General features: G+C 56.6%; 1 protein-coding gene across 7 annotated transcripts in view; it reads left to right on the forward strand.

Moving 5' to 3' along the window:
* The window catches only part of SPTBN2 (spectrin beta, non-erythrocytic 2), a 40,065-nt gene extending 17,671 nt beyond the window's left edge, over positions 1-22,394 (forward strand). For 3 of the 7 annotated variants that reach the window (XM_082340786.1, XM_082340785.1, XM_082340784.1), the window contains 29 exons: positions 72-184; positions 307-494; positions 2,063-2,180; positions 2,745-2,903; positions 3,234-3,536; positions 4,683-4,836; positions 5,068-5,938; positions 7,566-7,703; positions 8,043-8,799; positions 9,274-9,476; positions 9,822-9,912; positions 10,156-10,302; positions 12,364-12,627; positions 13,838-14,062; positions 14,354-14,443; positions 14,796-15,056; positions 15,137-15,267; positions 15,477-15,681; positions 16,269-16,643; positions 17,337-17,581; positions 17,677-17,815; positions 18,095-18,179; positions 18,458-18,654; positions 18,988-19,130; positions 19,220-19,295; positions 19,996-20,216; positions 20,498-20,671; positions 21,173-21,215; positions 21,544-22,394. In XM_082340786.1, coding sequence (XP_082196912.1) covers positions 72-184; positions 307-494; positions 2,063-2,180; positions 2,745-2,903; positions 3,234-3,536; positions 4,683-4,836; positions 5,068-5,938; positions 7,566-7,703; positions 8,043-8,799; positions 9,274-9,476; positions 9,822-9,912; positions 10,156-10,302; positions 12,364-12,627; positions 13,838-14,062; positions 14,354-14,443; positions 14,796-15,056; positions 15,137-15,267; positions 15,477-15,681; positions 16,269-16,643; positions 17,337-17,581; positions 17,677-17,815; positions 18,095-18,179; positions 18,458-18,654; positions 18,988-19,130; positions 19,220-19,295; positions 19,996-20,216; positions 20,498-20,671; positions 21,173-21,215; positions 21,544-21,777 — 6,350 coding nt within the window. In that variant the 3' untranslated portion in view covers positions 21,778-22,394. The other 4 variants (XM_082340790.1, XM_082340789.1, XM_082340788.1 and 1 more) reach the window with 3 other exon arrangements.

Here is a 22,394-nt window from a genome sequence, read left to right on the forward strand (position 1 = left end):
TTGAGTTGTGGGCATACTTCTGGGAAGCAGGTTTCTAATCTCGGCCTGATCTGAGTGGTCCTTTTTCTCAGACGTGAATGTGGACCAACCAGATGAGAAATCAATTATTACCTACGTGGCTACTTACTACCACTATTTCTCCAAGATGAAGGCCCTGGCCGTGGAAGGCAAAAGAATTGGCAAGGTACTCTCCAGCATGGGGGTGGTAGGCATAAAGACCAGAGGAGGCCTGGCCTAGGGGTCCTACTCCCCTAAAGCAGGAGCAGGGGAGGACTGGGCCAGGGAACCCACAGCACGGTTTCACAGGTGCTGGACCACGCCATGGAGGCCGAGCGCCTGGTGGAGAAGTATGAGTCCCTGGCCTCAGAGCTGCTGCAGTGGATTGAGCAAACGATCGTGACCCTCAATGACCGGCAGCTGGCCAACTCCCTGAGTGGTGTCCAGAACCAGCTCCAGTCCTTCAATTCCTACCGCACTGTGGAGAAGCCACCCAAGTAGGTGTCCCTGAGCCACACCCTGCCACGGCCTGCCTGCCCCAAGCTGTGCTCACACAGCAGGAAGCCTAAATGAGGGGAGCCTTTTGGGAGGGAGATGCGGCAGCACATAAATGCAGTGGAGGCTCATTTCCCCCAGCTCAGAGCCCCAGAAGCAGTTCCAAAGTAAAAAAATTTTTTTTTTTTTTAATTAATAGCTACTTTATTTATTTATTTATTTTTGGCTGTGTTGGGTCTTCGTTTCTGTGCGAGGGCTTTCTCTAGTTGCAGCAAGCGGGGGCCACTCTTCATCGCGGTGCGCGGGCCTCTCACTATCGCGGCCCCTCCCGTTGCGGGGCACAGGCTCCAGACGCGCAGGCTCAGTAGTTGTGGCTCACGGGCCCAGTTGCTCCGGGGCATGTGGGATCTTCCCAGACCAGGGCTCGAACCCGAGTCCCCTGCATTGGCAGGCAGATTCTCAACCACTGCGCCACCAGGGAAGCCCCAAAGTAAAAAATTTTAATGGTCCCCCATTACAAGAAATCACGCTGTGGAAATGATTGCCATGGTATGTAGAGCCGGTGCAGTCTACTCAGATGAGATTGGTCGGGGTGTCTCGGCAACCCAATCCCAGCTTAAGGACAGGGGATTGGACCCGACAGGCAGGTAGTCACTGGCAATACATGCATGTGGCTGGTCACTTGCACATTGCACAGGTTCTCATCATTTATGTATTTTAGCAACTGACTGTTGAAGTATGGAATTACTACTAGATGATTCTATACAGTACATGCTAAAACTTCTGTGTTTTTTGTTTTTGAGCTCTTTCGGAGTTAATGTGTTTCAGCTCCAAAACTAATATTAATCCAGAAAACATCTGTTCCTGTGCATTCCAGGGAATGATTTGAGGTGTGCCCTTTGACCCAGAAAGTCCTCCTCTGGGCATTGAACAAAGATGTAGCTTCAAGGATGTTCACGAACGTGACCTTTGTAAAAGAAAGATAAGTTATGGGACAGCCACAGAAAATAATATTGGAGAAATGCATTTATTGACCTGAAAAGACGTTCATGAAACATAAGAGTTACAAGACAGTTGTCTGTGGACGGCAGAGAGCAAAGGGCTAAGCGTCCAGATTCAAAGTACCTGAGTTCAAATCCTGGCTCTGCCACCTGCCCTTGTGAGCATTGGGCATTATTTAGCCTGTCTGTGCCTCGGTTTTCACATCTGGAAAATGGGGGTAATGAGAGAATGTAGGTAACAGTGAGAAGGAGTTAATGCGTGCAAAGCCCTGAGAACAGGGCCTGGCTCTCGGTGAGTGAGTCCTCAACAAATGTTAGCCATGGTTATGGTAAGATCCCATCTGTGTAAAGCAAAAATGCAGTACGTACATGCCCAAGGGTGACAGTGGTCGTGTCTGTGTGGTTTTCAGTTGTTTTAAAATTAGGTTCTTTTTAAACGTGGTTTGCCAGTATTTTCACAAGCTTTTACAAGAAGAAAAGCAACACAGAACAACTTCATTTTGAAATGTAAAGAGTCCCCGGGCCCCTCGTGGCCTTTGACTCTGACCCCACCTGGCCTCCTGCCTCAGGTTCACTGAGAAAGGGAACTTGGAAGTGCTGCTGTTCACCATCCAGAGCAAGCTGCGGGCCAACAACCAGAAGGTCTACACGCCCCGCGAGGGCCGGCTCATCTCCGACATCAACAAGGTCCACAGCCTCCCTTCCATCCCTGGGACGACCCACCCTCAGCACCAGCCCCTACTGTCCCTGCTTGAACCCTCGGCCTGGCTTGAACCCCACCCATCCCGGGTGCAGGCGTGACTGCCACATCCTCTCCCGAGACCTGCACGTCCCCCTCCTCCTCCCTCGGTCTCTCCATGCAAATTATACCCCAGTCCCTTATCTTGTTCAGCATACCCTAGACTCACTGGCCCTACTTTTGTTTCATTTTTTTTACAGACAGCATAAGATTAACAAAAGTAATAGGGTTCGCCCACAGCCCCACCACCACAAACAAATCCAGTGATTTGCACTGTGCCCTGTCCCCCTCCGGTCTTTGTCCAGCAGCAGACGTGTTTTTCATGGGGCTCCACGGCACTCACGCCACCCTGTTCCTCATATTTCCCTGCACAGGCGTCTGACCGCATTCCACAGACCCACTAGACCGAGCTTCCCTGGGACCCACCCTACACCCCCAGCCCCGGTGACCCCTCCCCGCCCTCACTTTCTGAGCCCTGGCCCTTTAGCACTAATCCTGTCTCCACCTCGCAGGCCTGGGAGCGGCTGGAGAAAGCTGAACACGAGCGTGAGCTGGCCCTGCGCACGGAGCTGATCCGCCAGGAGAAGCTGGAGCAGCTGGCCGCCCGCTTCGACCGCAAGGCCGCCATGCGGGAGACCTGGCTTAGCGAGAACCAGCGCCTTGTGTCCCAGGTAGGACACGGGGGGCTCTTGGCCTGTCCAGGCAGGTCTGGAGACATGGGAAAGTGAGAGAGAGTGGTGGATAAGGAGCCCTGCGAGGTGGGGAGCTAAAGAAACAAGAACTCCATCACACAGACTTGGAGACCAAGAGCCCGGGAACCAGGGCCCGGAGCCTTGAACAGGAGAAGGGCCGGTGAGACAGGATGGGGTGGGATAGAGAGGACGCTTAGAGCCACCCCGTGGAGTTGGCACCTCGCAGCAGAAGTGCTCCGGGGGGTGGGCAGGGGGTGAGCAGAGCGGCGTCCCGGAGCTCCCAGCCCTCCCTCCCTGTCCCCGCCCCAGGACAACTTTGGGCTGGAGCTGGCCGCCGTGGAGGCAGCAGTGCGGAAGCACGAAGCCATCGAGACGGACATCGTGGCCTACAGCGGCCGGGTGCAGGCGGTGGACGCCGTGGCCGCCGAGCTGGCCGCTGAGCACTACCACGACATCAAGCGCATCGCCGCGCGGCAGCACAATGTGGCGCGGCTCTGGGACTTCCTGCGGCAGATGGTGGCCGCCCGGCGGGAGCGGCTCCTCCTCAACCTGGAGCTGCAGAAGGTGTTCCAGGACCTGCTCTACCTCATGGACTGGATGGAAGAGATGAAGGTACCAGCGGATGCGGAGGTGGGGTCGAGGTGGTTGGGACCGTGGGAGGACGAAGGGCACGTTTGCTCATTTGCTCAGCCGAACCTTTGCAGAGTATGTACCAGTCCAGGGCCCTGTCCCCAGTTCAGATGAACAGAGCAACCAGCTCCCTGTCCTCATGGGGCTCACGTTCCAGTGGGAGGAGACTGATGATAAAACCCGTGGGCCTATCAATAAACAACATAGCAGGTGGGCGTGAAACGTACGAGGAAAGAGAAACAGGCCGAGTGATGGAGGGGTCCAGGAAGGCCTCTCTGAAAAATGCCATTTAAGCTGAGAGCAGAATGTCCCAAGGAGCCAGCACAGGGAGATCTAAGGAGAGAATGTTTCCAGGCAGAAGGAACAGAAAGGCCCTTGGCCTGCTCACGCATGGCATGTTCCGGATGAGAAGGGAGGCCGGGGGGTGGGGGTGGGCTGCTGTAAGAACAGGGAGGGGACAGGGGATGAGGTAAGGGAGGAAGCAGCCAGCTCGCTTAGGGCTTACAGGCCTGGTCAGGGAGTTTGGATTTTACTCAGAGTAACATGGAACATTGAAAGTGATTAGAAGGTTTTGAAAAGGAGGAGAGACATGATTCTGCGTTTTTACATTTTTTTAAATGTCACTTTGACTGCTATTTGAAGAATGGCTGTGGGCAGCCAGAGTGGGAGCAGAGAGACCAGTCACAGGCTGTTGCAGTGATCTAGGCGAGAGACGGGGATGTGGATAGGTCTGCAGAGATGCTGACGATTGCTGGGGTGCTGGGGACTGAGCCACGACCATAGGAGGGTGGCGATAATTCTGGTGCTGAGATGATGAGTCAGAGCGGAGATTCCAGGAGCAGGGTTTAGTAGGAAAGTTGTTCGGCAGGAGGGGAGTTGAGTACAAAGAGGCCAGGGTGCCAGGAGATAACTCAGGGGTCACTATGTGTGTGAGTGAGGGCTGACAGCTGGGAGCACGTGTGCTCACCTGGGTGCAACAGCTGGAGCCGCCCCAAGAGGTCGGGATGTGTGGTTGATCCAGGAAGATGGGGCGAGGTTAGCGCATGTGTGTGGCGGGGCAAGAGGCCTGACTGGGAGGGAACCGGGCGGCTCTCAGACGGCCATCGACATGCCGCGTGCGCCCCGCAGGGCCGGCTGCAGTCCCAGGACCTGGGCAAGCATCTGGCTGGAGTGGAGGACCTGCTGCAGCTGCACGAGCTGGTGGAAGCCGACATTGCCGTACAGGCTGAGAGGGTGCGGGCCGTCAGCGCCTCTGCGCTGCGCTTCTGCGACACAGTAAAAGGTGAAAAACGGGGGGGTGGGGGGAGGAATTGGAAAAGGGAGGGGCTGGGAAGGAGAACATTAAGAGCTGAAGCAGCAAGACTGGAAAAACCTGGGGACAGGAAAGATGATGGGTGGACGGTGGGCGACAGAGCTAAGAGAGTGGGGTGGGGGGGGATTCGTAACTAGGGGTGCACAGGGGGCAGTAGAGGGCTGGGCCACAGCTCTTGGCCCTCTGGTGTGACTGTTTCAGAGTACAAACCATGCGACCCCCAGCTGGTGTTGGAGCGGGTGACCACCCTGGAGCAGAACTATGAGTCGCTGTGCAAGTTGGCAGCGGCTCGGCGGGCCCGGCTGGAGGAGTCCCGGCGACTCTGGCGCTTCCTCTGGGAGGTGGGCGAGGCCGAGGCCTGGGTGCGAGAGCAGCAGCACCTGCTGGCCTCGGCAGAAACCGGCCGGGACCTGACCGGCGTCCTCCGCCTGCTCAACAAGCACACAGCCCTGCGAGGCGAGATGAGCGGCCGGCTGGGGCCCCTGAAGCTCATTCTGGAGCAGGGCCAGCAGCTAGTGGCTGAGGGCCACCCCGGGGCAGGCCAGGCCGCCGCCCGCACCGCCGAGCTCCAGGCTCAGTGGGAGAGGCTGGAGGCCCTGGCGGAGGAGCGTGCCCAGCGGCTGGCCCAGGCCGCCAGCCTCTACCAGTTCCAGGCGGACGCAAACGACATGGAGGCCTGGCTGGTGGATGCGCTGCGCCTGGTGTCCAGCCCCGAGCTGGGACACGACGAGTTCTCCACGCAGGCCCTGGCCCGGCAGCATCGGGCCCTGGAGGAAGAGATCCGAGGCCACCGGCCCACCCTGGACACCCTGAGGGAGCAGGCCGCGGCCCTGCCTCCCGTGCTGAGCCGCACGCCGGAGGTGCAGGGCCAGCTGCCCACCCTGGAGAGGCACTACGAGGAGCTGCGGGCCCGCGCGGGCGAGCGCGCACGTGCCCTGGAGGCGGCCCTGGCGCTCTACACCATGCTCAGCGAGGCCGGGGCCTGCGGGCTCTGGGTGGAGGAGAAGGAGCAGTGGCTCAACGGGCTCGCCCTGCCTGAGCGCCTGGAGGACCTGGAGGTCGTGCAGCAAAGGTAGGCCCCGTGCACGCCCCGCCCTCCCGAGTGGCCTTGTGAGTTTGGGGCCAATGTATAGGGTGGCCCCCATGTGTGTGGGGTATGGTGGGTGCCACCATAAACTGCCTGCTCTTGCTACATACATCCCTTTGAGTCTTGCCAATAGTCTGGTTTTTGCTTTAATGAAAAACGTTAAACATACTCAGAAATAGAAACATTATGCAGCAAATTCCTATATAGCCATCACCCAAATTCAGTAATCATCAATATCTTGCTCTGTTTGATTAATTTTCCTTTTCAAAAGCAAATCCCCAGTATTAACATTTCACCTCTGTATTCTCCAGGAACATAGAAATTTGCAATAGGAGTACATTATTTTTTAATTGTGTGTGCAGGCTTAGAATAGCTAAGGCTTTGAAGTTATAAACCTTTTAGACAGAGACACTGATTAACCCCTCATGAAGTAGCTTTATCTACAGAATAAGAAATCCTAAAATAATTTAGAAATGATGTTTTTCTTATAGAACCACACGCAATACCATTATCACATAAAACAAAATTAGCAATTCCTTGATATCACCAACTACTCAATCTTCTTTTTCCTTTTATTTATTTATTTATTTATTTATTTTTCTTTTTTGGCTGCGTCGGGTCTTAGTTGCGGTACTCGGGATCTTTGTTGCGGCATGCAGGATCTTTCGTTGTGGCGCACGGTCTTCTCTCTAGTTCTGGCGTGTGGGTTTTCTCTTTCTAGTTGTGGCGCACGGGCTCAATAGTTGAGGCGCGCGGGCTTAGCTGCCCTGTGGCGTGTGGGATCTTAGTTCCCTGACCAGGGATGGGACCCGCGTCCCCTGCATTGGAAGGCGGATGCTTTACCACTGGACCACCAGGGAAGTCCCTACTACTCAATCTATAGTCAAATTTCCTGGTGGTTTTAAAAATGTAATTAAAGATGTTTTGTTGCTTTTTTCAATATATCCCATGACAGGAGTCAGAAACCCCTATGCCAAATACAGCCTCTGCCTGTTTTTGTAAATAAAGCTTTATTGGAACATAGCCATGCCCATTCATTTGCATGTCATCCCTGTGTCTGCTCTTGCACTAAAACAGCAGAGCTGAATATTCGTGATAAAGACCGAATGGCTCGCAAAACCTAAAATATTTATTATGTGGCCCATTTGCAGACTCTGCTCTATGAGAATATGAAATGTTCCGGGAGAAGTTATGCTTCACATCTTTATCACTTAAATTTATTTCGTTATCAACTCATTTTTTAACACATATTAGTAAGGTGGGACCCAGGTAGGCAGCTAAGGGGTAAGTCCCAGGAGGAATAAGGGAGGTTCTGCTGAAGGGTGAAGCCCTGTGCCAGGGATTAGTTTGACTCGTTGTCCAGATGGTTCTCACCTTTAATTTTTACCATGTTTTTGAGCCACTCTAGAGATGACAGTTTTTCTACTTGTTTGGGGGGAGTTGGGGCTCCCCCTTGATCCCCAGATGCTATGAACCATGTAGGGAAGAGGTGCAGAGGCTCCTGTCCATAAGCCTCATGTTGACGGAGAGGAGTTCTCGTGGGCATCTAAGGGCAGTGGACCAGCACACCGCTGCTTCCCACCACTCATGCCCAGCTCTTCCACCCCATCAGGTTCGAGACCCTGGAGCCTGAAATGAACGCCCTTGCAGCGCGAATTACTGCTGTGAATGACATCGCAGAGCAGTTGCTGAAGGCCAACCCCCCGGGGAAGGACAGCATTGTCAACACCCAGAAGCAGCTCAACCACAGGTGGGGTGAGAAAGGATGCAGCAGACAGGATGGCAGCTGGAAGAGAGTTCTGTAGGGCATGGGAGGGAGGCTAAAATGAGGAGGGAAAGCCATCTGAAATATGTCGGAGGGGGGTGGTGATGAAAGAGATGGAAGTGGGGGAAAGGTCGTCTGAAGAGGCTGGTGCCTGGATAGGGAGCAGACAAGAGGGGTCACGGGAAGATGAGTAGGGAGCAGGCCCTCTAAACGGCAGGAGTAGGCGGTAGGATATACCAAGGGAGAGAGAGCAGGAAGAAGCTTCCAATCTACCTGCACAGGGCGGGAAAGCTGAGCAACTCTGGACACTCCCTCTGCCCTCAGGTGGCAGCAGTTTCGGTCCCTGGCGGAAGGCAAGAAGGCAGCTCTGACGTCAGCCCTGAGCATCCAGAACTACCACTTAGAGTGCACAGAGACCCAGGCCTGGATGAGAGAAAAGACCAAGATCATCGAGTCCACCCAGGGCCTGGGCAATGACCTGGCCGGGGTGCTGGCGCTGCAGCGTAAGCTGGCCGGCACCGAGAGGGACCTGGAGGCCATTGCTGCCCGGGTGGGCGAACTGACCCAAGAGGCAAATGCCCTGGCTGCTGACCACCCCGCCCAAGCCCCTGCCATCAACGCCCGGCTTGGAGAGGTGCAAGCCGGCTGGGAGGACCTCAGGGCCACCATGCGGCGACGAGAGGAGTCGCTGGGCGAGGCGCGGCGGCTGCAGGACTTCCTGCGCAGCTTGGATGACTTCCAGGCCTGGCTCAGCCGCACGCAGACCTCTGTGGCCTCTGAAGAAGGGCCGGCCACCCTGCCTGAGGCAGAGGCCCTCCTGGCCCAACATGCAGCCCTGCGGGGAGAGGTGGAGCGGGCCCGGAGCGAGTACAGCCAGCTTCGGGCCGTGGGTGAGGAGGTGACCCGGGACCAGGCCGATCCCCAGTGCCTCTTCCTACGACAGCGACTCGAAGCGCTGGGAACCGGCTGGGAGGAGCTGGGCCGCATGTGGGAGAGCCGACAAGGCCGTCTTGCCCAGGCCCACGGCTTCCAGGGGTTCCTGCGGGATGCTCGCCAGGCCGAGGGTGTGCTCAGCAGCCAGGTAAGAGTCCGCGGGGCAAAGTCCCAACCAGGAAGAAGTGGGAAATAGGGACCAAAGGAATGTGAAGGAGTGGTGGATGAGGAGGTAAACGCAGCAGATGGAGTAGGTGAGGGAACAGGATGGGCAGGGAGAACATGTTAAAAAAAATACGGGAGTAAAAAAAAAAAAAAAAAGATGTAAATATAACTTACCAAAACTGACTAGAGAAGAAATAGAAAACCTGGCTTGTCATATAACAGAAATGTAATCAGCAGCTATAAATAAGATGGAACAGGATTTGGAGTGTTAAAGGCCCTCCAGCCCAGCTCCCTTCTAACTTTCTGAGACTCCCACATAATCAGGCACCATCCCTCCGTCTTCAGAGCCAGAGTCTGCCTGTCCCTACCTGGTTGGCTTCCATGTCTCAGATAGGGCCTTTGGTAGGTTCCTTCTGAGAGGTTGAGAAATGAGCTCGGTATCTCCCCTCCCACACAGGAATATGTTTTGTCTCACACGGAGATGCCGGGGACACTCCAGGCTGCTGATGCTGCCATTAAAAAACTGGAAGACTTCATGAGCACCATGGATGCCAACGGTGAGCGGATCCGCGGGCTCCTGGAAGCCGGGCGCCAGCTGGTGTCTAAGGGCAACATCCATGCCGAGAAGATCCAAGAGAAGGCAGACTCCGTAGAGAGGAGGTATGATGAGGACAGTGGGCAAATGAGGGGCCCTAAAGGGAACCAAGTGAAAACAGGATGAACATGGCACTCAGACCGATAGATGGGGGTGGGGAGCTGACAAAAAGTAGAGGAGGAAAAACCAAATGGTTGGAGAGGGACTAAGTCACGGTGGGGGGGAAGTTCCGTCTCCCTGAAGTCTCCTAGGGTAGCTGGACACTGGACCTCAGGGTTCCTGGGTTGTCTTGTAGCGCTCCCAGAAGGTATTGTCCCCAGAGGAGGAGGACTGAGGGCTTCTAGGTTAGTTAGAGGGTCATAACCCTTTTATAGCAAGTTCAAGGGCTTCACAGGGGCCTGTCATTACAGACACAGGAAGAATCAAGAAGCAGTGCAGCAGCTTTTGGGCCGTCTTCGGGACAACCGAGAGCGGCAGCATTTCTTACAAGACTGTCACGAGGTGAGGCTCTCAGTCCCCTATGTCGCCTCTGATGTTCCCTGGCCACCCCTTTCCCACAACGCCCTCGCTCTCTGAGCCTAGAGTCAGTCCACTGCAGTGTCACCTGAGCATGTGAATCCCTGCCTGGCTTCTCCCCACATCCACCACCTCCCCCGACTCACCCTCGCCCCCTTCCCGTTTCACGCTTCCCTCTCTCTGAAATGTACTCTGCCCTTCTCCATCCCTGCTCCATGCTCGGTCCAGCTGAAACTCTGGATTGACGAGAAGATGCTGACAGCCCAGGACGTGTCCTATGATGAGGCCCGCAACCTGCACACCAAGTGGCAGAAGCACCAGGCGTTCATGGCCGAGCTGGCCGCCAACAAGGACTGGTTGGACAAGGTGGACAAGGTGAGCAATGGGACGGGAGCAGCAAGAAGGGAGCCTTTGGGGCCTCCTCCCGTCAGCGTCCCAGCCGCAGTGCAGGGGAGGGTCCTGGCTTCAGGATCTGGCTTAGAGATCATGGAGCCCTTGGTGCCAAACTTCCAAGGTGGAAAGAAATGGTCTGGGGAGCGAATGTCTTAGGTCCATGGGACAGTGACTCCAGAACTTTGAGAAAAGGCAAATTAGTACGGAGCCAGACTGCAGCTTTGGGTCAGCATGATACCTATTCCTGGTCCAGAGCAGGAGGACACTCTTCAGTGGGGTCATCAAACTTCTATAAAGGGCCAGGCAGAAAATATCTTAGGCTTTGCAGGCCACACAGTTTCTGCTGTTATTACTCAACTCTGGTGCCAGAGCAGCCACAGGGAATACATAAACGAATGAGTGTAGCTGGGTTCCAATAAAACTTTATTTATAAAAACAGGTGGTGGGCCAGATTTGGCCCTCGGGCCACAGTTTGCCAACCTCGTTTTTGAGTCTGGCTTTCCTGGTATTTGGTCTCCCACCCAGCTCTTCCTCAAGAGCTGAGCGCAGGCAAAACTTAATTTCTACTCAGCAAGTATTCCTGGACAACATCCTGTGTGCTCAGCACTCTGCTAGGTGCTGCAAGGTATATAAAAATATGCTTTCCTTCCCTCAAGGACATGATGGTTGGGAAGAGGAAGAGACCAGTGTGGATCCAGTTTCTCCATTTGTTCAGCAAATATTTACTTTGTGCTACTCTGTGCAAGGCCTTGTATTAGGCACTGAGTGGGGAACAAAGGTGACTCCACTGCAGGCTCCACCCTCGAGGAATGACACCCGAGCCAGGATATGAGACATGTACACAACAGCTAAAGTCAATCCAAAGCAGAATATAACAAATATAATGAGAGAGCCTGATAAAGCCTGGGCACTAAGGAGAGAGGAGATGTGGGAATCCTAGAAGCAGGGGCCAGCGGGGCAGTCCATGAAGGACAAGTAGAATTTGGACAGGCAGAGGTGTTGAGGGAAAGATGTTTCTTGGTAGAGAGACCGGAAACCAGGGGTGTGGAAGTGGGGCGCCTGTACGGGAGCAAGGGGGTAAGTCCTTCTGGCAGGAGCACAGAATGCGTGAACCGGCCTTGGAAGGAAAGGTGGGAAAAGCCTGCCAGGCCGGGTCATGAAAAGCCCCGATCACCACGTAAGGACTGTGCATCAGAGTGGATTGTGCCGACGGTTGGTAAAGTTACCCAGCGGTGCTCTTCATCCTGGCGGCATGTGTAAAACGGCCTGAAGGCAGTGACTTGGTTTGTGTTCCCCTAGAAGCAAGGCTTCCAGTGCAGGCCACTTCCACGGGAGGTGATCACAGGAATGCCAGTAGCGGGTGGGGAGGTGAGACGGAGAAGGGAAGGTAGTCAGTGAAGCGTCCACTGCCATGCCAGTTACCCCAGTGGGCACCTGGCACTCAGTTCTCATGGGACACCTGGGCGACGGTGTGGAACGTGCATCAGAGTTATCCCAACCAAAGCAAGGACTCCCAGTGTTCGTCCACCAACGCCCTGGCTGTCGCTGGTTGAGGGCTGTTTCTGGGGGCAGTAACTCCCTGGCACTTCCAGGCCACCTTGCGTACAGATCAAGTCACACTGCCCTCACCTCTCCAGAAACCAAAGTCCTCAAGCAGAAGGGCTGGGAGTAGGGAAACCAGGTGAGGGTCACTTGCCATAGTTCAGGTGAGAGGTAATGAGCTGAGAAACACAAAATGATGGCCGATAACACAATAGCACGTGCAATATGACACTGAAAACCACAAGCACCAGGGAACTCAAAATAAGGAGAGAGCGCAGTGGCCTCTTAACTGAGACGAGGTTTGATGGGACCTTGAGGAAGGAGTAGGGTTTACTCAGCAGTGAGGGCAGGGGAGCTTAGAAAGCTTGGAGAACACCCAAGAAGTCGGTAGGATTGCCCTCACTTCAGGTCTCTGCTGCCCTTTAGGTCCCTGTTCTGCTGTCTGCTCGTGTTCAGTGGTATCTAATTCTGACACTGACCCCTTCCTTTTCCCACACCCAGGAAGGGCGGGAGCTGACTCTGGAGAAGCCGGAGCTGAAAGCTCTGGTGTGGGAGAAGCTAGACGACCTGCACAGGCGCTGGGACGAGCTGGAGACCACCACCCAGGCCAAAGCCCGCAGCCTCTTCGATGCCAACCGAGCTGAGCTGTTTGCCCAGAGCTGCTCTGCCCTGGAGAGCTGGCTGGAGAGCCTGCAGGCCCAGCTGCACTCCGACGACTACGGCAAGGACCTCACCAGCGTCAACATCCTGCTCAAGAAGCAGCAGGTACACGGCGGGCCTTTGGTGGGACTGGTGAACAGCAGAAGAAAGGAGGGGGGAGTCAGTAGCTCTTGAGATTCACGAGGCCATCCTCAGGCCTCGCAGACAGCATCTTCACTGGTATTTCTCAAGGCGATTTCCATGGGCCACCAGTGTCAGAATCTCTAGGAGTGTGTGTCAGTCAGAGTAAAGTCGGGAGACAGAAACCACACTCTAACTTGAACAAGGAAACTTTAGTGAAAAAACTACTAATTAATAAAAGAGGGTTACCTGCCAGTGGGGTAAAGAGAACTCCAAAGCAGGGATCAGAAAACATTCTTCTGTAAAGGGCCAAATAGTATTTTGAGCTTTGAGGGTCATACGGTCTCTGTCACAACTGTTCAACTCTGTCCTCGTAGGGTAAAAGCAGCCATAGTCGATGCGTAAAAGACTGGTGTGGCTGTGTGCCAATAAAACTTTATTTACAAAACCCGGCTGGGGGCTGGGTTTGCTGACCCCTGGTCTAAAGAATGCAGGAATAGCAAATGTAGGGAGCAGCTACTGCCTCTAGGACTGAGGAGGGGGTGCCCAGGAAGGAATGGGATGCCCTCCTCCTACCCCAAGGCTGAGTTTCAGACCTCATGGTGAAGGCAGAGGCCCGCTGGATGGCGTAGAAATTTGCTGGGGTGTCACAGACCAGAGCAGGTCTGAATCTGGCAGGCCAAGGCTGGCCATCAGGAAGTTGCCACTGAGATGCCAGCAAAACCTTCTGGAGGGTGAGGGCCACCGGGTCTCCTGCACACCGTGGGCAGTTGTGCCGTAGGAGCAAGAAGGAAAGCACACTGGAACCGTAGCTAGAAGCCTCTGCCTCACCTGTGCATTGTGGTGTCCCTCCAGCGCCCTCTACGGACAAGGCCTAGTGTTGCACCAGCTGGCAAAGGAGAAATACTTACAGGGTCCAGTTCCAGTGACTCAAAATGGGCAAAGATGGACTTGGAACTGAGATGGATTGGGGACTGAGAGACAGTAAATTGATAACTAGCACAGTTCTCACATCCCGTGGATTCTCATATATATTAAAGTTTGAGATCCACTGATGTAGGCCATGAAGGGATACTCTCCCTGGGGCGAGCCCCAGGGATAAGAATTCATGATTGGCTCGATATAGACCAGTGTCTCCGCTGAGCTTGAAGGTGGAGGCACGGTGATAACACCTCCTTCCTCTTCCGGTTGGCAGATGCTGGAGAGGGAGATGGCTGTGCGAGAGAAGGAGGTGGAAGCAATCCAGGCACAGGCAAAAGCTCTGGCCCAGGAAGACCAGGGTGCAGGGGAGGTGGAGAGGACCTCGAGGGCTGTGGAGGAGAAGTTCAGGGCCCTGTGCCAGCCCATGAAGGAGCGCTGCCGGCGCCTGCAAGCCTCTCGCGAGCAGCACCAGTTCCACCGGGACGTGGAGGATGAGATCGTGAGTCTCCGGGACCTGGGACGGGGTAGAGCCTCCATCATGGTAAATTATTCCCTGTCTTTGGCTCTCTAATCTCCTTCTTGGATGCTGGGGGGATGCCAGCAGTGCTCTGTTTTCTCTTCCCTTTGGCATTGAAAGTCAACCCTCTAGGGACACCTGGGGACACCCTCTAGGTCCCTTGACCCCAGAACCGGGAGCCCTAGAAAACCTTCCCCCAGGAATCCCCACTATCCAACCCCTAGCTCTGACTTTGCCCTCCGGACCTCCACTAACCCCCACTTTCGTATCCAGTTGTGGGTGACGGAGCGGCTCCCCATGGCTAGCTCCATGGAACATGGCAAGGATCTGCCCAGTGTCCAGCTCCTCATGAAGAAAAACCAGGTGAGGCAAAGGCTAAAGGCAGAAGAAAGGGTCCCAAGAGCCTCCCCAGACTTGAAAGTGTGTTTTCTTAAGAACTGGGGTTTCTCTGGCTCCCCCTGGTTGCTGGGTGTAATCCTAGACTTCAGTGGTTCGCCTTTCCTCACCTCGGGAGGGTGGGTTCCCCTGGTGGGAGGTCATGTGGACTGAAGGGGCATCATGGGCCAGAAAAGAGGGGAGGTGGGAGGACACAGGGAGGATGAGAAACAACGGTGTGAAGGGGGGCTTGCTGTTGAGTAAGCGTAAGGGGGGGATGTAGGGTGAGGGGGTCCCTTGGCAAGGCTTTCAGCGTCTCCTCCTCTGTCGCTATGGACAGACCCTGCAGAAGGAGATCCAGGGCCACGAGCCACGGATCGCGGACCTAACGGAGCGACAGCGCACTCTGGGTGCGGCAGCAGCAGGCCCGGAGCTGGCCGAGCTACAGGAAATGTGGAAGCGCCTGGGGCACGAGTTGGAGCTTCGAGGGAAGCGACTGGAGGAGGCCCTGCGGGCCCAGCAGTTCTACCGTGATGCCGCGGAGGCAGAGGCCTGGATGGGCGAGCAGGAGTTACACATGATGGGCCAGGAGAAGGCCAAGGTGAGAGCCAGACCAGAGCTCAGGCTACGGCTTTCCTCCCCCCTCCCCCTACTCTCTACTGCCACTCTCCCCTCCCCCAGGACGAGCTGAGTGCCCAGGCAGAGGTGAAGAAGCATCAGGTATTGGAACAAGCCCTGGCCGACTACGCCCAGACCATCCACCAGCTGGCAGCCAGCAGCCAAGACATGATTGACCACGAGCACCCAGAGAAGTGAGCATAGCACCTGGACCCCCAGGCCAGTCCCTGGGGGAGAGGGGAGCCAGTTCCAGACAGGCCCAGAGATTGCAGAGCCTTCCGTACTGCATGTGTACAGGACCACCTAGAAAGCTGGAGAAGCAGGGACTTGGCCAGCAGTTGGGGGGCAGGACTCTCTGGGATAGACTAGGGGTCAGAGCAGTGTGTCCTCCCCTCCCCCGCAGCACGCGCATATCGATCCGCCAAGCCCAGGTGGACAAGCTGTACGCCAGCCTGAAGGAGCTGGCGGGAGAGCGGCGGGAGCGCCTGCATGAGCACCTGCGTCTGTGCCAGCTCCGCCGGGAGCTGGACGACCTGGAGCAGTGGATCCAGGAGCGCGAGGTGGTGGCGGCCTCGCACGAGCTGGGCCAGGACTACGAGCACGTGACTGTGAGTGCGGGTAGGACGGCGGCCACACGTGGGCTCCAGGAAGGGTAGAGGACCCACTGGGAGACTAGCCCTTCATCCTGGGCCGAGCACCAAGGGGCAGGGGCACAAGACCAGGTCGTGCAGACGCTGTCCTCTGGGTTCTGAGATATTTAATTGGAAGAACCGTGCAGAAAGGAGGACGTGGGGCCACGCATAGATGTGGGCAAAAAGGAAATGACCGATCACTGTTTTCCAACAGAACTCACCAGTACACTGGGGACTTGAGATTCCTCTCCACAGTTTGGGGGTTGGACACTCATTGGTGCCGAAATATGGACCACAGTTAGGGTATCCTTGTCTGTAGACTAAAGGTTCCAAGTACCCCTTTGCTGGGGGCTGGAGGCTGGGCGTGTCAGTCAAATCCAGGGTCAACGGGAACCAGTTGCTTCTGCTGCCTAACTCGGCCCTGCTGAAGAAATCTATTTTGGCCCATGTGGCCCAGGGAAAGAAGTGGGTTCTCAGTCTGGGGTAAAAGGACTTGCCCCGCGAGTCAGGGACCACATCCTCCAGTGTCACAGTGTTGTCCGTGCAACCGCTTCCTCTGCCAGATGCTCCGGGACAAATTCCGAGAGTTCTCCCGGGACACGAGCACCATCGGCCAGGAGCGCGTGGACAGCGCCAACACCTTGGCCAACGGACTCATCGCCGGGGGCCACGCCGCCCGGGCCACGGTGGCCGAGTGGAAGGACAGTCTCAACGAGGCCTGGGCTGACCTGCTCGAGCTGCTGGACACGCGGGGTCAGGTGCTGGCAGCGGCACACGAGCTGCAGCGCTTCCTGCACGGTGCGCGCCAGGCCCTGGCGCGGGTGCAGCACAAGCAGCAGCAGCTTCCAGACGGGACCGGCCGGGACCTCAACGCTGCCGAGGCCCTGCAGCGCCGACACTGTGCCTTTGAGCACGACATCCAGGCCCTCAGCGCCCAGGTCTGACTCAAGCATGGGTGGAGGCAGGGGGAGGGACGGGGGCACTTAGAGGAGACTCCGTGGGGAACATGGGGAGGCTGGAGGGATCGCATCCTCTGCAGGGCCACGTAGGGGTGAGGTTAGGATGGTTCCAGGAAACCATCTCTGGCCAGGGGACATCTAGCCACCCCGTCCACACCTGTAATGACAAGGCTTTGTGAGGGCCTGTGACATTTTCAGATGGTCCTGGTGGGTAGAAGATTCTTCATGTTGTACTTCATGTTGACCATCTGTTGGTCCCACTCAGGTGTTAGACCTACACAAAATAAGCATAGATCCTTCCTGCAGCCATTTAAACCCAGTCGGCCCCCCACCGAAGTCCCTTCTTCAGGCCGAAAATCTCACTCTAGCAATCTTTGAGGTCCCCCACGAGCTGGACAGGCCTCTGAAAGCTCACCCAGCTAGTGACCCTTTTAAAGCGTTGATCCCCAGGCTAAGCCCAGGCCCCCTGGTAAGACCCTACAGGGCAGAGTATGACGGGGCTTACTCTGGACTCCAGCCCTCATCTTTCCCAGCACACCCACCCCCACTCCTCCTCCTGCTTCTCCGGCTGGTAAAATGGGCAGGAGGTGTTGAGCAGAGGTCAGGACCGAGGGAGGTTGCAGCCCCTCAGAGTCTCCCAACTCTGCCTGACTTTGACCTGGGCCCCGGCAGGCCCAGCAGGTGCAGGATGATGGCCACCGGCTCCAGAAGGCCTACGCCGGAGACAAGGCGGAGGAGATCGGCCGCCACATGCAGGCCGTGGCCGAGGCCTGGGCGCAGCTTCAGGGAAGCTCTGCAGCCCGCTGCCAGCTGCTGCTGGACACCACGGACAAGTTCCGCTTCTTCAAGGCTGTCCGGGAGCTGATGCTGTGGATGGACGGAGTGAACCTGCAGATGGATGCCCAGGAGCGGCCCCGGTGAGGCCCACAGAGCCTGGCGGCCTCCGGGGGTTATGGGCTGGTGGCCGGGATAGGGTTGTGGGCAGCAGGTGATGTGGTCTCTGTGCCCCCAGGGACGTGTCCTCCGCAGACCTGGTCATCAAGAACCACCAAGGCATCAAGGCGGAGATAGAGGCCAGGGCTGACCGCTTCTCCTCTTGCATCGACATGGGACAGGGGCTGCTCGCCAGGAGCCATTACGCGGCTGAGGAGGTGTGTGAGGCCTGGGCGTAGCCGGGCACCCTCACGGGGGAGGCCTGAATGCTGACTTCTCCTCTGAGTCTTCCTGCTTCCTTTCATTCTTTCTTTGCAGAAACCTTTCACCTTCCCCTTAGTGCTGTTCAGGGATCTCCCCATTTTATCTTTCCCCCAGAACTGTCTGCCTCTTGAAATAAGAAATCACTGGTTCCCCCACGTGAGACCCCCCCAGGGACCCTGGCAAGGCCCCGCTGGGTGCTAACTCGCATCTCCGCCCCCTCCCCCCCAACCCAGATCTCAGAGAAGCTGTCTCAGCTTCAGGCACGGCGCCAGGAGACAGCTGACAAGTGGCAGGAGAAGATGGACTGGCTGCAGCTTGGTGAGCTGCTGTAGGAAACTGACTGAGGGCTCCAGGCCCTGGGCGGTGAGGGAGCGGCTGGGGGTCTCGCACCCTGTAGTTTCCAGAGTAGGCGAGACCAGGAATCTGGGGCATGAAATTCAAGGCCCCCACCCTTGGCACTGCCTGGCTCTGCCCTAAGCTCCTGCTCTGGGGCAGTGGCTTTCTCTGTGTCCTTGTGCTTGAAGCTGCTGTGGCTATAATACCCTGTCGTTGCCCACCCTGATTTGCCACCTCCCTGCGACCCCTAATCCCTGCAGTTTTGGAGGTGCTCGTGTTTGGGAGAGACGCAGGTATGGCGGAGGCCTGGCTGTGCAGCCAGGAGCCGTTGGTGCGAAGTGCTGAGCTGGGTTGCACAGTCGATGAAGTCGAGAGCCTCATCAAGCGGCACGAAGCCTTCCAGAAGTCCGCAGTGGCCTGGGAGGAGCGTTTCAGCGCACTGGAGAAGCTCACGGCGGTGAGGGCTACAGGACCCCAGAAATACCGGCCCCATCCCACTGCCCCAGACTTTGCGCGCTCTCCTGCTTGAAGAAGACATTTCTTCTCTTCCTATTGCCCCAGCATCTCCCAGATGTGAGCCAAGAGTGCCCTGTTGTCACCTCAGCTTTAGGAGCCATCTTTTTCCCTGGGTGGCACTAAGAGACACCATCTCCCCCATAACTCCTAATCCCCGCCTTCTTCTGGAATTATAGTCTCCATTCTTCCTGTTTCATCAGACTAGAGCTGAGACATTTCAGCTTTCCCCAGTGCCTGGGACCTTCCATGCTCTGACCTCAGAATTTTTTGACAGCTGGAGGAGCAGGAGAAGGAGCGGAAAAGAAAGAGGGAGGAAGAGGAACGGAGGAAACGGCCCCCTGCCCCAGAGCCCACCGCCGGTCTGCCTGAAGGGGCCCTGGTGGACAGCCAGACAGCGCCCGATGCTACCTGGGACAGGTGGGAGGTGGGACACTTCGGGGAGGAAGAGGAGGCTGAGCCAGAGCAACGCATAGACCTCACGTTCTCTGTCACCTCTGCCGTTCCAGAGCCCAGCCCCGCCTGCCAGCACCCTCACAGCCAGCCAGCGTGAACGGCGTCTGCACAGATGCGGAAGCCCCACAGGTGACTCCTGCCGCCCTAAGCGCCCCCGTCAGAATCTTAGCCCCTCCCCTTGCACATCTGCGTACAGCGTCTTGTCCTTGTAGCCCCTGGTGGAACAACAGAGACTTGAGCAGGGCAGCTTCCCAGAAGCGCCTGTGAGTTTCTCTTGGAGGTGTGGGTATTGATAACTGGGAGATATGGGACGAAATGGGTATGTGAGCTGGGTGGTGGGGACAGCGGGGTCAGGAGAGGGCAGAGACTCAGAGGAAGCGTGGAGGTGGCAAGACCAGCTCTTGGACTTCCAGCTTTGCGACCTGCAGGCTAGGTGTCTCCCATCTTATCTTTTTTTTTAAACTTTGGGTTTGTTTGTTTATTTATTTATTTATTTATTTATTTATTTATTTATTTATTTATTTATGGCTGTGTTGGGTCTTCGTTTCTGTGCGAGGGCTTTCTCTAGTTGCGGCAAGTGGGGGCCACTCTTCATCGCGGTGCGCGGGCCTCTCACTATCGCGGCCTCTCTTGTTGCGGAGCACAGGCTCCAGACGCGCAGGCTCAGTAATTGTGGCTCATGGGCCTAGTTGCTCTGCGGCACGTGGGATCTTCCCAGACCAGGGCTCGAACCCGTGTCCCCTGCATTGGCAGGCAGGTTCTCAACCACTGCGCCACCAGGGAAGCCCTCCCATCTTATCTTTTGACACAGACACCGTTTTCTTCACAGGGGTCTGGTGCTGGGGACGAGGCCAATGGGCCACGGGGAGAGAAGCAGACCCGGACACGGGGCCCGACCCCTCCTATAATGCCCCAGAGCAGGTCATCCGAGTCAGCCCGGGTTGCCACCTTGCCCACCCGCGGCCCGGAGCTCTCTGCCCAAGAACAGATGGAGGGGCTGCTGTGCCGCAAACAGGAGATGGAAGCCTTTGGCAAGAAAGCCGCCAACAGGTACTGGGTCTGGTCATGTGGTGCCTGTGTCCCCTGCGGCTCCTGCCTTCTGGAGAGGCTTGCCCAGAACCTCTTCCTAGACCGGGGGGATGGGGGGGTAGGACTCAGGAGCAGGTGGGGCCTCAGGTGAGGGCCGGGAGGGTATAGAGACGATGGGCCTGATGACAGGAGTGGCACTGGGAGTCCTCGGACAACCAAGCTGTTCCCAGGATGACTGGCCCCTCAAAGGCCAGTCAGGCACCTGCGTCTCCTCCTCGTCACCTGCACCATGTCCCTCCTAGGTCATGGCAGAACGTGTACTGTGTCCTGCGGCGTGGGAGCCTTGGCTTTTACAAGGATGCTAAGGCAGCCAGTGCAGGAGTGCCGTACCACGGAGAAGTGCCTGTCAGCCTGGCCAGGGCCCAGGGCAGCGTTGCCTTTGATTATCGAAAGCGCAAGCATGTCTTCAAGCTGGGGTAGGAATGGAACGTGCCCTCAGGATGGGAGGGAAGGTCACAGTGATACAAGGCACAGGGGAGCCACTAGGGGACAGAGAGGTCAAGGAGGGAGAGGCGGGGGATCTGGTTGTCTTCCACACTAAGGGGAGGAGCACCAAGACGCAGGCCTGTCAAGCTGAAAAATTATCCTGCCTGGGAGATCTTGAAGCAGGATGCTGGCACTCCCCTGTCTCCAGGTACACCCGGGGGCTTGCCCCTGCCTGCCAGCCGGCAGCCAGAGCAGGAGGCAGGGCCTGGGATGGAAGTGAGCTCACCCTGGTCCTCGGCAGCCAATCAGGAAGGATTTGCTTTGGCACAGTCCTGGGAATCTGAAGAATGTGCAGAACGTGTCTGATCTGGCTCTGAGTTCCCCGGGCATGTTCTCCAGCCTGGTCTCTGGGTGATAGTGAGCTCTCACCAGCCCCGATCTGGCCAGTCAGAGTTTCAGCTCTGCCCTGAGGTTTCTCTCTCTCCCAACAGCTTACAGGATGGGAAAGAATATTTATTCCAGGCCAAGGATGAGGTGAGCTGTCCCTTCTCCTCCCATGTCCCCCTTCTCTCTGTGCAGTCTTAGAACCTCCAGATGCAAATTTCTTTCTTCCCTCGCCTCTCTCTTTTTCCTTGTCTGAAGTGTCTCATTCCTTGATATCAGACAACCCACAATGTGCCAACTGGATGTTTGTGAAGGCCACACCAAAACATGTTCCCTACCTTAAAGGGGTCTTTTTCTCCACTGAGATGAGGCAGTCATCTCCACCTCCTCCTCTTCCGCTTCCCCACCGTGGGCGAGCCAGCCACCCAAGCATAGCATCCTCCAAGCTGACCAGTTGTCTTTCCGCGCCCCACTGCAGGCAGAGATGAGCTCGTGGTTGAGGGTGGTGAATGCAGCCATTGCCACTGTGTCCTCGGCCTCTGGAGAGCCTGAAGAGCCAGCGGTGCCCACTGCCACCCGGGCCATGACCCGGGCCATGACCATGCCCCCGGTATCACCGGTCGGGGCGGAGGGACCTGTCGTACTTCGCAGCAAGGATGGCAGAGAAAGAGAGCGAGAAAAGCGCTTCAGCTTCTTCAAGAAGAACAAGTAGTTGGGGGCGAGACTCCCAGGCCAGCTGCCTCCCTCTGTCCAGGAAACTGCCAGGGACCGTCGACAGGGACCACCCTCTTGTCAGGACAACTGCCTGCTGCTAGGGTCTGTTGCCAAGGTCAACCCATCACCAGGAACTGTCTCTGGAGACAAGTCAGTGTCCCCAAGGGCAACCCTTCTCTTCTGCTATTTAATTCCAGACTGGTGGTGGGGCCCAGGCAACCCCCAATTCCACTCCCCCCTTCTGCCCTCCTCCCCTAGCCTTACGCCTCTATCCCCACCGCAGCGCAGAGAGCGCGGCACCCTCTCCATAGGCCACGTGGGGAACAGCTGCCCCTGCCTCGGGGTCACTCTCCCGCCACAGCTAGGGCACGCCATCCAGTCCTTGCCCCTGGGGGCCAGCCAGGAACCTCTCAGAGCTGAAGCAGGACCTGGGGGCAAGATTGCCAGATGACAAGTCAGAGACGCCGAAGCTCCCCCTTCCCATCCTCCCTCATCCTCTGACTCAAGCAGCCCCTCCATCTCCAGCAACTCTCAACAGCTTCCGGGTGTGAGTTGTTCAGGGGCAACCACGGCCTTGAGTCTGGCCAAGGAGGTGATTAAACAGCTCAGCTTCTC

The sequence above is a fragment of the Balaenoptera borealis genome, assembly GCF_965194805.1.
Source record: "Balaenoptera borealis genome assembly, chromosome: 11".
NCBI classification, from domain to species: domain Eukaryota; kingdom Metazoa; phylum Chordata; class Mammalia; order Artiodactyla; family Balaenopteridae; genus Balaenoptera; species Balaenoptera borealis.